Raw genomic sequence first — 17,346 nt, 5'->3', positions numbered from 1 at the left:
TTGTTATTCTGTCTGTCTGTTTGTCTGTCCGTCTGGACGGGTTGTGTCCGTCACTCACCTACAGGTCACAATTCCAAACTGATTGTCATGAAGCTTCAAGTTGTAGAGGTCGACACAATTGAGAAGCCTATTGATTTTGAGGTCAAAGGTCATCTGGAGTTCACATTTCTAAAATCGCCATTTTTCATCCGATTGACTTGGAAATTAAACATTTGTTTCTCGAGTCACTAAATTGGGAACCTACCTATTTGTGAGGTCAAAAGGTCAAAGATCAACTCAAGGTCAAACTTCCAAAATCATCCATTTTCATCTGAAAAATCTTCAATTTTCATCTGATTGACTTGGGAAATGTAACAGCATTTGCATAGTGCCTCACTGAATTGAGAAACCAACTATTTTTAAGGTCAAAGTCAAAGAATTAAACAGCAAGGACAAATTTCTAAAATTATCAATTTTCATTTGAAAAATCACTTCATCTTATTAACCTGAGAATTACACAGCAATTACAGAGTGCATCACTGAATTGGGAAGCCAACTATTTTTTCCAAAAGTTCAAAGGTCAATTCTAGGTCAAACTTCTAAAAGCATCAATTTTCATCTGAAAAATTGTCACTTTTAATCCTATTGACCTGATCTTTGATCAAGATTGTCAATTGTAATCTTGATAAAATGGATCAATTTGATGAATCAATGGCATCCTTTTGGAGGGTGGTGGATTTTACAAGTATCATGCTCTGCATGACGTCTTCTTGTTACTTGCCGGAAAAGATTCCGGCAAGTATGTTGATTGGTTTGTCTGTCTGTCTGTGTGCAGCACTACGTCTACACCGTTGCCACATAAAATCGCCAAACTTTACACACCTATTTGTCTTGCCCTGGAATAGACTGTGCCCAGTTTTTAACTCTCTCGGCCCAAGGCCTCCATTATGACGTCATAATTTGATAATTCGACAAGTACAAAACTTCATCCAATCAAGATGCAATTTCTTGAGCGACATGAGGGCATAAACTGGTGGATAAAAAAAAAATGATGACGTCATCGGTCACGTGGTTCGGCCGCCATCTAGGAAAAACCAAAAACTGCACCTCTATATCTCCGAAAGTGCTGAATAGAAAAAAAATTGAGACATGGCTCATTGTAAAGAACTCTCCATGGGGAATAAAATATGTAAATGATGATGTCATTGGTGCCTCCATTATGACGTCATAATTCGACAAGTACAAAACTTCATCCGATCAAAATGCAATTTCTTGAACGCCATGTCGGCATGAACTGGTGGAGAAAAAATAATAATGTCATCGGTCACGTGGTTCGGCCGCCATCTTGGAAAAACGGAAAAACTTTGCACCTCTATATCTCCGAAAGTGCCGAATAGAAAAAAATGGCATGGCTCATTGTAAAGAACTCTCCATGGGGAATAAAATATGTTAATGATGATGTCATAGTCCATTGTTTACTCCTAGACAGGTCACTCCATCCCCTCACTCTGGTCAGCTGAGCACACTCTCACCCGTCGAAACATACACGAACGCACCCCCTGTCTGCAAGCCCTGGCAAAATTTTTATTTTGGCAAACCATTGCAATGGCAAACCATTTTGGCAAAATATTGCCCTGGCAAAAAATATGCAAGCCCTGGCAAAAAATTTAGCTCTTTCACGAGCCTCGATTCAGTATACAAAAAAAAAAAAAAAAAAAAAAAAAAAAATATCACCCGAGTCCATCCACACCATACAAAGCAATATGAAGCTTACTCTGTTCAATACCCGGTCCCTCAACAATAAAAGCCACATCCTGAACGACTTCATTCTGGACAATAAACTGGACTTTCTCTGTCTGACTGAAACCTGGCAACAACCTCTGGACTACCTCTCACTCAACCTCACTACACCCAATGGTTACTCATACATCAATAAACCATGCTCGGAGGGCTGAGGTGGTGGAATTGCTGTAATACACCGACAGGACATCAAGACCAGCCTCATCTCCATCTCATCTGCTCCATCATTTGAACACCTGGCTTTTAAACTTTCTGGTCACACACAGTCAGTCATGGCAGTTGTCTACCGCCCTCCCAAACCACACCCATCATTCCTGTCTGACTTCTCTTACTTTGACCCAGCTCTGTTCCTTCTCCCCCTCAACCCTCCTCCTCGGTGATTTCAATATCCACATGGACTCCACTGACTCCACAATAACCGCCGACTTCATTGATATTCTTAATTGCTTTAACACTGCAGCATGCTTTAACAACACTCAACATGTCAACTTTCCCACCCATAACCGTGGTCACATTCTGGACCTTGTCTGTTCTATTGGACTAAATCTACACCATCTCTCTGGCTCTGACCTCACCCTCTCCGATCACTGAGCCATCACTATGACCATCAACATTCCCACCCCAGCACCAAGGCAAAAACGCATAATCAACTTCCGTAAGCTAAACTCTTTCACCTACCTCATTCTCATCTTCCCTCTCCGAAAAAATGTCCACCTCTCCCTTCGTTGATTTGCACAGCCCCTCTGACCTCACTGACTACTACAACCACACTCTCTCCTCCTGCCTCGACCAGCTTGCACCTATAAAAACCAAAACAGTTTCCTTCACCCATTCTGCTCCCTGGTTTACCCCTGAACTCCGCCTGATGAAAACCCGTGTCCGCCAACTTGAAAGACTCCGTAATAAAACAGGTCTCACAATCCACTCCCAAGCCTACAAATACCACCTGCAGCACTACAAAGATGTCCTCTTTAGATGGACACTAAAGCACTACACTACAGCACTACAAAGATGCAGCACTACAAAGATGTCAAAATACGCCCGCTCCACCTACTACTCTCAAATAATCCACTCTGGCTCCGGAAACCCAAAAGCACTCTTCTCCACAATAAACAAACTCCTCAGCCCCCTGGATACCACCACCCAGTCATTCACAGTCGACAACTGCATTTTTTTCCTTTCATTCTTCCAAAGCAAGACAGACAACATCTACAGCAGCTTAACCACCACCGCACCTGCTCCCCCTCAAACCATCTGCCCCCCCTTATCCTGCCAACCCTATCTCAGTTTTCCCCAGTCTCCCCTACTGACCTCTCTGAACTCTTCACAGGAATGAAAACTGCCACCTGCACTCTGGACCCCATCCCCTCCAGCTTTGTTAAGGCTTGCCTTCCTGCTCTCTCTCCACTTATCACTGCAACGATAAACTCCTCCCTGTCTGCTGGCATCGTCCCACCATCCCTCAAAATCGCTGCTGTCACCCCCATTCTGAAAAAACCTGGACTCAACCCTGACACCCCAAATAACTTCAGACCCATCTCCAACCTACCCTTTCTATTAAAAGTTTTGGAACGCGCTGTAGCCACTCAAATCAAACATCACCTCTCTGCCAATAACCTGTATGAAACATTCCAATCCGGATTCCGCCTCAACCACAGTATGGAAACCGCACTCCTCAAAATCACCAACGACCTTCTCCTCTCCTCCGATGCCGGTAACCTCAACATTCTCATCCTTCTCGACCTCAGTGCCGCCTTTGACACCATCAATCACATCATCCTCCTTACCCGACTTGAAACCACCTTTAACATCACTGGCACTGCCCTTTCTTGGATCAAATTATACCTCTCCGACAGGCACCAGTTCATCTCCATCAATAACTGCAAATCCCCCCCCCCCCCGCTCCCCTCCCCCAAGGTGTCCCCCAAGGTTCAGTTCTCGGTCCCCTCCTCTTCATCCTGTACCTGTTCCCCCTTGGTCACTTAATCCATCGTCATGGTTTCCAATTCCACTGCTTTGCCGATGACATCCAGCTTTTCATTTCCGCCAAGTCAATGTCCACCGTCACCCACTCTATCCTGACAAACTGCATCACTGAAATAAAATCCTGGCTTCAAATCAACTTCCTCAAACTAAACTGTGATAAATCCGAAATAATCATTATTGGACCAAAAACGCTCACCAAATCCACACACAACTTCACCCTCAACATCGACGGTATCCCAGTATCCACCTCCCCTCACATCCGGAATCTTGGTATCATCTTTGACCAAACCCTCTCCTTCGACAAACACACTAAACAGATCACCAAGACAGCCTTCTTTCATCTGAAAAACATCGCCTGTCTCCGTCCATCCCTCTCCTCCACAGCTGCAGAAACCCTCATCCACGCCTTCATCACTTCCCGTCTGGACTACTGCAACAGCCTCCTCTATGGTTCACCCTCAAATATCATCAATAAACTTCAATACATTCAGAACTCCGCTGCCCGTCTACTCACCCACTCCTGGGCCCGGGACCACATCACCCCCGGCCTTCACAAGCTCCACTGACTCCCCATCTCCCAGAGAATCCAGTACAAAATCCTCCTCCTGACCTACAAAGCCCTCCATAACCTGGCCCCATCCTACCTGACTGACCTCCCCAGACACACTCCCACCCGCACCCTCCGCTCTGCTGCTGCCAACCTCCTGTCCCCCCCCCCCCATCCGGACCAAACTCAGATCCTGGGGGGACAGGGCCTTCTCCATCGCTGCTCCCACACTCTGGAACTCACTACCTCAAACCATCAGAGACTCCTCCTCACTCACCACATTCAAATTATCACTCAAGACCCACCTATTGAACACCGCATTCAACCCCTGACCGTCTCTTCTCCTTCTCCTTCCTTTCTGTTTGGTTATTTAATTATGTATTTTTGTCTTTTTTGTCTTTGTTTTACGTACTATGTCAAAGCCTCTTTGGGTTTCTTGAAAAGCACTATACAAAATAAATGTATTATTATTATTATTATTATTATTATTGGTGCCTACATTATAACGTCATAATTCGACAAGTACAAAACTTCATCCGATCAAGATGAAATTTCTTGATCATCATCAAGGTATAAATTAGTTTAGAAAACAAATAATGATGACGTCATCGGTCACGTAGTTCGGCCGCCATATTTGTCCAAAATGGCCGATGAAAAAGTCCATTCCGCAAGTCCTCGGTCTCTGGCCGACTTTTCATTTGTTTGTTTGTCTGTCTACAAGATATCTCAAAAAGTTGTGAATGGATTCAGACGAAATTTGGCAGAGAGGTAGTGTGTGTGACACGGACGAAATGATTAGATTTTGGTGAAGATCTGGATTTGGATCTGGCTCCTAGAATTTTTAAGTGATTCTTCACCATTGAGTGATAGGGCTAAAACCGACATAGTTATGGATGGATCTGGACGAAACTTGGTGTACAGGTTGTGTGACAAGGAGTAATCGATTCGATTTTGGTGAAGATCTGAATATGGATTGGGATACGATAATTATTTAATTTTTAAATGATTCTTCACCATTGAGAGATCGGGCAAAAAGCGATATATAACATGATATTTAAAAACGTTATGGACGAGTTATGACTAAACTATGTGGATGAGTTGGTTAGGTGCCAAGAACAAGTGATTAGATTTTGGTTCAGGTCCAAATCCAGATCCGGCCTATCAGTGGGATACAAAACACAACACAGTTCTCGGTTTGCGTTTGTATTCACCTCATTACTAGGCAAAACCAGAAGAATTTAAATAAACGACAAGTTTGGCTAAAGTTTATGAAAACTTATGAAAAAAAACAAAAAACATATGCCTTGATAAATGCATGGAATTTAATAGATTGATTGCTGCTGGGATTCAGTGGTTTGAATGGAAAGCATTTCAGGAGATATAGACCAAAAACATCAGGCTATACGTAAACATCCATAAATGGAGCTGCACTCCACACCACTGAAAGGCAAGGTGAAATCAAATGAGGGCAGCATTCACCTGTGAGGAATGGGTTGACTGCCCCACGTGATGGTCACTGTGTACTTGCCAATAATCGAAGGGTAATATTCAAAGGCATATACACCATCTCCAAGATCAGTTTTCTTCACGACCTCTTCACCTCCTGAAGACACGCAGAAAGTTTACTCTTATATCTGTTTTGGAAATAACGTGCAAAATATGTCAAATCAGAAAACCTATGGAGTCAAATTCAGATTTGTTAAATCTGCTTTGAAGGATTCTCAGCAATCATAGAAGCTACATCAAGAATGACTTTTCAAATTTGAATTAACAGCAGTTATTTTAGCAGACATTTATTGCAATAGTGCAAACCCATCTATTCGTCATAAAATCCAGTGAATTTTACAAAATAATTTTTTTCACTTATTTTCGATCTTATCTAGTACATCTCATCTTTACATAACCATTATGACGATTAACCAGCTCATAAAGACCACTGCAAAATATATATTAAAAAAAAAAATCAAAAAAAAATCAATATTTTAATCTAGTTTGGGAATCCCAAATTGTACATTATAATGGTAAACCGCCGGGTATGTTGTCACATTTACCACCCGCGCAATCCCCTTTGTGTCGGACTGCTGAAAAAGATCATGCACTGGCCTCCAGGAAAGCCAAATAGATCTTTACTTCGGTTTCTGGTGCACATGAGTGCGATCTTCGTGCGAAGTCCTTCCTTGGCACACCGGGGCTCCTCACCACATACAAGGCTTTCATCCGCAGCTCTATGGAATACTGCTCTCCCCTCTGGTCTGGTGCTCCTGCCTCACACCTAGCTCGTCTTCACGCTGTTGAAATCAAAGCGTTCAGAATCATTGGAATCTCCCGTGATGAAGCTAACTCCAAGGGCCTTTCACTCACTCACCGCAGGCAGGTTGGTGGTCTTTCCGTCTTCTACCGACTCTCTCTGGCCTTGCCCCCCCCAGCTCTCTCTGGGCTCTGTCCCCCAAATATTCCTACAGGTCGCACAAGATCTGCCTGCAACCCTCTTATGGTTAAACTGCCAAAATCAAGACTTTCTGCTCACCTTCACTCCTTCATTCCTCTTTTCTCCCGCCTCTGTAACAAACTCCCTCACTCTCTTCAATCCCACTCCACCCTCCAGGTCTTTAAAACAGCTGTTCACCACCATCTCTTATCCTCCCCCATCCAAAACCTTGATCTTTTCTACCCCTGCTAATTTCGGTCCCCTTGTGTTTTATACCTCTCCCCCCCCCCCCTCCCCTTCCCACGCCTCCTCCCCCCAAGCCCTCTCCCTCCCACACTTCTCCCTGCTCTCAAATGTTGTGGTTGTGTGCTTCCCCTTCTCTCCCCATCTTGTCTTCCGCTCCCTCTTTTTGTATTTTGTTTGTCTGGTTGATTTGTTTGTGAAATAAATGTTAGCTCTTCCACGAGCCTCGATTCAGTATACAAAAAACAAAAAAAAACAAAAAAAAAACAGAAACTCTAACAGGATTCTGTCGCTGCAATAGGTTTCTCATTTGCTAATACTTGGGCCAGGTGAACCACGAATAATCCTACCGCATTTGATGAACGCCTAACAGGCTTGGCGCCAATACTCCAACGGTCGTGGACCTACCCACACTGGGATTCATTAATATAATAATTTGAAAAAAGGGAGCGTTTAACCAAAATAAACTACCGAGCTGCTGCCTTTCACCTGCCACAACCCATCCCGATGGACCGGGGGCCCCGCTCACTACAGAGTGCGATATTCTGAATTTCATGTCATGGTGGTTGTAGTCAGTGATCAAGTGAAATCTGCTGTGGAGATCTACGACAATCTACTACAAACATCCGCTCCTTAAGGGAGCGGCAACGGAGTAGTTTTTTTTCTCCCGGAAAAGTCGTATAACTTCCAGGAGTTTGATTTGTTATTTAGTGACAACTTCCAGTTTTCAAGTTATTCTGTCCAGCGGTTTTTCTATCAAGGGTTTCATAGAGATTCTTTTATGTTTTCGTCTATATAATAATGTGCAAACTGTGCATGGTTATCTATATAATAATATGCAAAAAGTGTATAATAATACGCTATATAAAGTATATAATAGTACGCTATATAATAATACGCAACTTGAAACCAAAATAAACTCCCTTCCCGCTGCATTTCACCTGCTGAAACCCATTGGAACATGAACACACACACCAATGTTGGAACATGTTTTAATAATAGAGAAGGGCTGGAAGAACAAGGAGGAGGAGAAGGAGGAAGAAACACATATTACAGTCACTAAATATCACGTCCCATTATGCCATGTTCAGTTCATTATACCACAACCATGACATCATCCCTTTCATATGACTGATAGGTAAGATGCGGAAGGGGAGGGGAAGCCAGAACAAGAAAAACATTCTGCGCACACCATAACAGGGTCTGGTGTGGCATGGATACAAAGGTCATGGCTCTGGCGCTGGTCCTGGCCAAATTTGTCCTTTCGCAGTTGTCGACACACCTGTGCTCACTGGTATAGACGTTGGCATCTTGACAACAAACTTATCAAAAAAACCATAACTCCTCAAAGTAGATCTCTAACTCCAACTCCAACGCTGATGTTGACAACAATCCAACATGGCTGAAACTCTCCCCCTTTGTTACCATCACCACACTACTCCATGTCCACTCATCCCGCTACGCCCATTCATTGGCCTTGCACACAGACCAAGCCATGCTATAAAATGCCCATCACTGTTGGCGTAAGCAGAGCAGCCTTTGAACATGGCGTGTGGCCACGAAGGATCAGGAAAGTCGTGTCGTGAAGCAGGGTGCACTTGCTTGTAGACCTGGGCCGTCAGTTCATTCATGGAAGACAAAGGACAGATTACAGAGAGATGATCAGGAGGGGTCAAGAAAAGAAGGGGAGAGTGGGGCTTAGACACCGACAGAGAGGGAAGGGAATCATGATTATCTCTCTTGATAATCCTTCGGCAAGTTCCCTGTCATTTCCACATAGATACCGCACTCCTTATGCTGAACAGGTACCAATGACATAACTGATTTACATTACTCGCTCTATCCCCGATCACTTGTCTGTGACGATGTTTATATATTCATACTAGCAGAAAAAAAACTCCTGTGTACAGTAAATAATTACATAAAATTATATTGAGTGCCTGATTTAATAATTTTCCGGAAGCATTTGCCTTTACGTACTCTTGGGTTTCCATGTCACCATCTGACAATTATTGCATGTGATTTTTGTAAACTGCTGCATTTGGCTCAAGTCTTCCCTATTCCCCCTGCTATGGGATGGGCTCTTGAGAGGCTGTTTTTCTGCTTATTCTGGGGGGCAGCCGAACAGAACGTAGGAATAGTTCCGTGATGAAAATGAGCCTGTCCTTGGGAGGGAATGGTGTCCCCAGGCCGGTGTCTTATGCATGTCTACATTTTCCTGTACTGTTATGGAGTTAATTGCATCGAAGGACTCAAGTTGCCTCCTGACGCAGGAGTTTTTGCTTCTTCTTGCAGCTTCTCATGAGAAGGCTGGAAGGGCGGCATCCCCCGCTGTTTCCACCTTTTTGGAGTTGGCGGGGCATTGTCAGATGTTTGAGGAGTTCGCTCAGAAGCAGGGCATGCTGACCCGCCAAATGAACGGTATATATATGTATATATATACTAGCTTGGCTCGGCTCGCTGCGCTCCCCTCACCAAGCGTCGTTACTGAGGAACGGGCTTATTTTAGCTGAGGCTAATGACTGTACCTGAGTTGCTGTGTTGTCATGATTTACACCAATCATAATACAAACAATTACTTTGCACAAATGTATTTGTTGTGTTTGTGATATTACATTTTTATAGGCAATTTAGGTTGAAGATTTAGGTTGAATTTTTTTTTTTCAAGAAAGAACCTCAGCACATACATAGGGGAGGGGTAGGTGCAGACTGGAAGTTTGGGACGATTACACCTCACCACCACGTAATTTAAAACACCTCACCACCAAGTAATTTAAAACACCTCACAGCCATAAAACACGTAATAAAAACACCTCACAGCCATAAAACACGTAATAAAAACACCTCACAGCCATAAAACACGTAATAAAAACACCTCACAGCCATAAAACACGTAATAAAAACACCACCACAAAATTAAAAACACAGCCATAAAACACGTAATAAAAACATCTCATAGCCATAAAACACGTAATAAAAACACCTCACAGCCATAAAACACGTAATAAAAACACACCACCACAAAATTAAAAACGCACAGCCATAAAACACGTAATAAAAACACCTCACAGCCATAAAACACGTAATAAAAACACCTCACAGCCATAAAACACGTAATAAAAACACCTCACAGCCATAAAACACGTAATAAAAACACCTCACAGCCATAAAACACGTAATAAAAACACCTCACAGCCATAAAACACATAATAAAAACACCTCACAGCCATAAAACACGTAATATAAACACCACCACCGCGAAATTAAAAACACCTCACAGCCATAAAACACGTAATAAAAACACCTCACCACCACAAAATGAAAAACACCTCACAGCCATAAAACACGTAATAAAATCACCTCACAGCCACGAAATTAAAAACACCTCACAGCCACGAAATTAAAAACACCTCACCACCACGTCATTTAAAAACACCTCACCACCAAGTAATTCAAAACACCTCACCTCCACTTAATTGAAAACACCTCACCACCACATAATTAAAAACACCTCACCACCACGTAATTCAAAACACCTCACCACCATGTGATTTAAAAACACCTCACCACCACGTCATTTAAAAACACCTCACCAACACAATTCAAAATACCTCACCACCACGTGATTAAAAACACTTCACAACCACGGAAACAAAAGTTTGAGGGCACAGACACTGCCCAGATGTGTAGATATATAGATAAATGACTGTAGCCGAGTGTTTTGTCATGGTTTAAACCAATCATAATTCAATCAATTATTTTGCACAAATGTATTTGTAATATACGTGATATCACATTTTATAAACAATTGAAGTTGGGAAAAAAAAAATTCCCCCCCCAAAAAAAAAACAATTGGAAATTTTTTTCAAATAAAATACCCTTAGGACATACCGACGGGAGAGATATGTGCATACCTGAAGTTTGGTACGATTTCACAAAAGTTTGAGAAAGTAGTTCAGTGACAAGACAACACAGGACAGGACAGACGCTGCACAGATATATATTGTTACGGACGCGGTTTAGATGTTATTTTTGACCGAGCGGTGGTGTATTACCGCGACCTAACAGTTATTCCCCGACTAGACCCCGATTCCACCCAGACGTTGACCAAATCGCGCTATGCTAAATCAATGATGGAAAGGACACAACGACTGGGAAAGAGGAAACGACGCAAGGGGGTACAGTTCTCAAGACCTCCGGAGGAGGGTGTAATTACAGTGGTGGAGAAAAGGGGTAGATTACAAGGTAGTGAGGTAAAGACACAGAAGAGATAGGCACTTAATTACAGTCTTATCTGATCCCAGACAGACCACAGACAAACGGAACAAGGCTGACTTACACAGGGATTGATGGCAGGGAAGGACAGGTAGTTCGATAGCACAAGGTGCACCTTGGCTCGGGGACAGGATCAAGCACAGTCCAAGAGATGCAGGGAGGCCTCACAGCGCTCGGAGGGTACGTCTTGCTTGCTCCAAGCTCAGCGCGCATCTGACGTCACCTCCCTCTTCCTGCGCATGCTCAGCGGGGAGTGACACGCCCTCGGCTGGTTGGCTCTGCCCCAGATGGGACCGGTCCGCCGCTTCCATTGGGTGCGGGGGTTACCGGGCTCCGCCCTTGATGAGGAGCTGACAGGGAGCCCCTATTTGGTAACCCCGTCGAGCACATGTTCGATGGCGGCTCGTTGGGAAGGCCTCATGCCCTCCCAACACCCCCTACCAACCAAGCCGGAGTGAGGACGCGCACTCCCTGTGCACGCCGCCGCCGTTGCTGTTGTTGTTGTTGTTGTTGCTGAACCGTGAGGAAGAGCTGCGGGGAGGTATTGGGAGGTCCTAAACTTCCTAACGGTGCCATACAATCACATTCTGGTGCAACGAAGGGTCAGAATTAATGGAAACGAGTCCTTAACTGACATAGACTAAGAATAACTAGCAAGATGTCCTATAGTTGTCTTACATGAGATGCGGTGAACCTGGGCACGCCATTTAATGGGGGAAATAGGGGGAGGTCGGGTCTACCGAGTGTTGTTTACAGAAAATGGGACTAGGGAATGGGGGATTGGGGATAGTTGGGAAGTATTGAGGAAATAGGGGAATATTTACAAGCGGATATGGATGGATGCAAATCCCATATCCGCAACAATATACTGTATATAGATATATATATACACACACATGTACATACATATATATATATATATATATATATATATATATATATATATATATATATATATATATATATAGTTACGGATTTGTCACTTCCGCTGTTGTGGTTTTCACCCACTTGACATGTTTCTGATATCATGTATTATTATTGTTCTCAAACGGTTTAGTATTCAGGAACAGCTATCTAAAGTTTAAAAGGTTAACGTAAAATGATACAGGAAACCGACCCGGAAGAAAAAGAGGGGAGAAGAAGAAGACGACGTGAGGACAGTGAAGGACGTGCCTTGAAGCTCTGGACGGAGCGTGGTTGAGCGAACGTCGAGAGTGGCCTTTGGCCTTTGAGTCCTTGAAAGGAAGTTCGAGCGATAGGTGATATCGCCGGAGTATTGTGGAGCCTGCGTAGACGGGTATCAGCATTGAGATTCCGGGGAATCCTTGCCTGGAAGTTCTGGCTCGAGTGAGGGCCGTCCGCCATTTCGCCCCGTGCGCTACCTTCATCGGAAAAGGTTTTTGTCGCGTCGGTTGGGCTTATCCTCCGGTAGTTTGCTGGGGACAGCTGTGCAATAAAGCGGCGTCTGAAGATTGCACTGCGGTTTGCTGATTTATCAGTGCAGGTGCACGCCTGGATCGCGTCTTTGGGAGTTCCCTTTCTACCGCAAGTTTGCTGGGTGTTGGACCACGTGACTTCTGTGTCGCTTCGACCATCTACACCTCGGCTGCTCTTGATCGGACATTGTTCCAACGATCGCCGGAGCGCATCAACTTCACCTTGGAGGGTTATAGAGACATTGAGGAGGGCTCGGTTCCATTTCCTGGGAGTGCCGTGAGTTTGGGGTTACCATCTTAAGATATTGATTGTAGGGTTGATTGCCACCATTGTTGTATGGTTCTTTTTGTGTGCTTTTAATATAATATTTGTGCATTGACAACCAAGGGTGTGGTTTCCTAATCGATTTGGATCATTTCCTTTGATGGTTTCATGGATGGTTTCATTAGTGATTGATTTCAACATGGAATAACATCTATATCTTTCTGCCGGGGTTCCTCTCGGGGTTCAGAGGTAACCAAGACCAGGAGATTGCAGAGGACCCCGTAACAATATACATACATATATATAATTTTTTTTGTTTGTTTTGTTAAGATATAAATATATATTATATACACATGTATATATATTACACACCAATGTTGGAACATGTTGTTGTTGTTGCGGATGAACATGTTGCGGCTCTGCCACCGGCCTTCTCCCCTTACCAAGGGGGGATTAGTCCCCTTGTCTTGACTGACCTGGCGTGACACAAGACCTATTACGTCCCTTCCGGACAGCGCTAAATAGGGTTTCGGGACCAAATTCGCTGTTACCTAAGTACTAGCGCTGCACTGAAGCGAGGAAATAAGCCTCGCACGAACCACGTGTGTTGGTGATACGCCGAGCGGTTGTGTACACGTGATCCACGCCATTATAGATGGTGGAACCCGATTCAAGCGGTTCTATTCGTACCACGCTTAGCCAATGGAGGAATCACAAAGGCGATCGAATTGGAAAGGAAGAACAGAATTTATTTACACTACACAAGGATTGGTAGAAGGAAAGGGACACAGAGCAGCCTTATACAGTCTTACTTAATACCCCTGGACAAACGGGCCCATCTCACACACACACTCGCACGGGGATTGCTGATGAGCAGGATGATGTTCTCCAGCGCATCCAGGGATGGCTCTCGTGCAGCTCTCTCCGGTCCCCGGCACGTCCCGTGGAGATGGAGGCAGGAGAAGGCAGGAGCTCGTAGCGTGTCGCCTGAACAATCGGGTTATCTCGGGGCGCATGTTAGAGGGCGGACTTTGGCATGTTAGAGGCTTAGGTTATTCGCTCGCTTATTCACCTGCGGTTATGGCCGCGTTCACTCGCGTGGCCGAAATGCGCTCTGTTCGTTACCGGCGCGTCTGGCTGCGCCCGCGTATTCCACGTAACAAGGTTCATTCAGCGCGGGTGATTCCCGTCAAGCGCGTCTCCTCCCTCTGTACTCAAAAGTCACTTCCGCGCACCTCTCCCATAACCCTGGTACTGCAACTGACGAGCGCCTCTCCCTTCTCATAACTCGACTCAAGTCCTCTCCCTTCTCATAACTGAGGTGGGGGCTTCGCACAAAGGGTTTTATTGCCACGCCCTTAGAACCCTCTGGAACTCACCAGACGCTCCTCACCACGCCCTCTCACACCATGCCGCTCGAGCTCTGATTGGCTGGTTCATTCTTACTGCCCCCACTGCTGCTGCGCCGAGCTCAACCCTCCTGCACCTTTCGAGGCCTACCGAGTGTTAACTTGACTAGGGGAGAGCCAAATGGGACGCGGGATGGATAGCGCCCATAGAGGTAGAATGGAGAAAAAATATGAATGAATGATTGTTTTAAGGCCATTTTCCCTGCTAGAGCGGGGGTTAGCCTTGCGGGCTCCATGACAATCATGGTTCCCTGTTTGAGGCAATGTTTTTATGGCCGGATGCCCTTCCTGACGCGAACCCTTGGTTACGCTCTTACGATGCGCAGGGATATGGTGTACCTATTCTAGATCGGGGTACACACCGTGATCATTCATCCCAGCAAGCTGGTACTCAATTTGCCGACCTCGGAAGGATGACAGGCTGAGTCAACCCCCCTGGCGTTAATTCAGCGATCGACCGGAATTCGAACCCAGGTTCGTAGGATCCCAAGCCGGCACCCTAACCGCTAAGCCAACACCAGGCTAGAGGTGTGTGTGTGTGTGTGTGGAGGTAGAATGGAGGTTGGAGCAAAATGATTGGGGGGCCTATTCTCCTGTCTTTACACAACGCAGGTACTAAGAGGGGAAATGGTCTATTCTTACACATACTAAGACATAACTATACTACAAATGGGCCTATATGTTGCTCGTGTGACTAACAATGGGGGGCAAACCTTTATGCCTAGGTCACACATAGGCGGATATTTTGGCGACTACTGGCGACTGCCGGCGATCAAGATTTTTCGGCGACTACTGGCGATTTCGGGTGGTCAAATATGGTCAGGCGGCAGTTTGGCGACTGCAGGCGGCCACATTGCGACTGCATTGCGACGACGCCCCGAGTGGGATGGCGACTGTTGAAGATCGACGACGACTGCATTGCGGATGCACGGCGGCAGCGTGGCGACAGTCTGGCGGCTAGATTACGACCGATGGCGGATCGCGGCGACTGCATTGGGGCCGGGTGGCGGTTTACTCCGACGTCCGCAATACTGCAATAAGACCGCCGGCGATTGGAGACGATTCACACAACTTTTTAAATCTTTATTTCTCTATTTTACATTTCACTTTATTCATTTCAATGATGTATGACATGAAGCATAAAGATGTTTGATGTACAATAACAAAGTTAATAAAGATGTATCGTTGTAATGTAATAATCAAACTTTTCTGCAGGGAGAGAGAATGGAAATAAAGTCCAAGAAATTATTTCCACTGGTCCCAAGTCCCATAAATAAAGTTCCCAAAAGTCCCAAGTCCAAACAATAAAGCCATATCCTTGTCGGCACCACAGGACCTCACTCCACAGAGACCCTCACACCATCCTGTCTTGCCATGGAATCGTGGTATGTCGTAATGCAGTCGCCAGGCAGTCGTATCTGTGTCGCCAATGGCCGTAACTCGGCCGCCACTAGTCCTACTGCTGTCGTCGTCAGTCTCCCATAGCCGCAGGGGAGACGTGGCAGTTCTTCTGTAGTCGATACGCAGCCGCAACAGTGTCGGCCCGTAGTCGGGAAGATGCCGCAGGAAGGCGGTATGGCATTCGCATCTCTGCCGTGCTGGCTGGTGGGGCGATTGTGGAAGACTATGAGCGACTGGGTTGCGGCCGCTTTACGGTCTTATTACGGATACCGACGACAGCATGGCGGTTCCATCGCGACAGCATGGCGGATTTTTTTCGATTGCGACTGAGCACGCCGTTTTTAAACATTTTAAAAATTATTTTGCCCTTTTGCGGCTCTTGCCGACTGCAGCCGACCTGGGGAGGATAACCACGACTACAGGCGACCGTCCATTACGGTTTCATTACGATTGTCGGCGGGTGGTGGCGATTTTTTCAGTCGCCAGTAGTCGCCGACAAATCCGCCTATGTGTGACCTAGGCTTTAACCTTTAATGACTTCAATGTGCCAATCTCAAAACCGCAGCAATATGTATATATATACAGACTTGGCATTTAATATGGAATATTTTTTTTGTGGGGGTGAACTGTCTTTTCAAGATGACTTAGAACCAAAAGTTCATTGGAATTATGTTGAAATTATACTTGATTTTGTTAATGTGACCTTTAAAAGAAACAAAAACCACATTTGACATTTCTAAGCAAATAAATTGATCCTTGAAAGTGATGCAAACTGATATTGAACTCAATTCACGGACAGTACTGTGTTAAACTTCTGTAGGTTTTCCAGAAGTATTTCTTTATTTTGCACATTAGCCAAAAATTTTTTAAACAAAAACAAAAGTTCAATTACAACTGGGATTACGGACAGTAAAATTACAGTTCAGTACGTCGTGTAACCCCCACGAGCATTCAGGAGAGCACGTACACGTTGAGGCATGCTGTTCACCAGATTTGCCAAGGTTTGGACAGGAATCGCTTGCCATGCAGTGACAATAGCCTGCTGCAATTCACGCACAGAGGCAGGCTTGCTGGTCCAAGTTGTCGATTTGACGTGTTAATTCTGCCCACAAGTTCTCTATCGGATTCATATCCGGGGACATGGCAGGCCACTCCATATGCTCTACACCACGGTCAGCAAGAAAGTGTTGGATCATGTGAGCACGATGAGGCCATGCATCGTCATCTTGAAAGACAAAGTTTCCTCGAAAGGCTACACGAGCAAATGGAAGCAGTTTCTTCCAGAATGGCCCTGTACTTGAACTGGTTCAGGTTTCCATTCAGAACAACCAGGTCAGTTTTGCCCCCTGCATGAAAATCAGCCCAAACGGTCACCCCACCACCCCCAGCTTGGACTCTTGGCACTACACAATCTTCGTTGTAGGCTTCATGCACTTGTCTGCGCACTCGGACATGGCCATCTTGACGATATACCAGAAATCAAGACTCGTCACTGAAGATCACGTGATTCTAGTGTCCTGGTTGCCATTGATGGTGCTCTCTGGCCCACTGCAATCGGCGCTGGCGGTGTTGTCTTG

General features: G+C 45.1%; 1 protein-coding gene across 4 annotated transcripts in view; it reads right to left on the bottom strand.

The window, feature by feature from the left end:
* The window catches only part of LOC137425121 (filamin-C), a 182,622-nt gene that overhangs the window by 82,275 nt on the left and 83,001 nt on the right, over positions 1-17,346 (bottom strand). For all 4 annotated transcript variants that reach the window (XM_068113228.2, XM_068113230.2, XM_068113229.2 and 1 more), the window contains exon 11: positions 5,792-5,915. In XM_068113228.2, coding sequence (XP_067969329.2) covers positions 5,792-5,915 — 124 coding nt within the window. The remainder of the gene's footprint in view (positions 1-5,791; positions 5,916-17,346) is intronic.

Source organism: Myxine glutinosa, chromosome 4 (genome assembly GCF_964187855.1).
Source record: "Myxine glutinosa chromosome 4, kmMyxGlut1.1, whole genome shotgun sequence".
Classification (NCBI taxonomy): domain Eukaryota; kingdom Metazoa; phylum Chordata; class Myxini; order Myxiniformes; family Myxinidae; genus Myxine; species Myxine glutinosa.
Note: the sequence above shows the minus strand (reverse complement) of the source record. Positions and strands in the feature narration are given on the sequence as shown.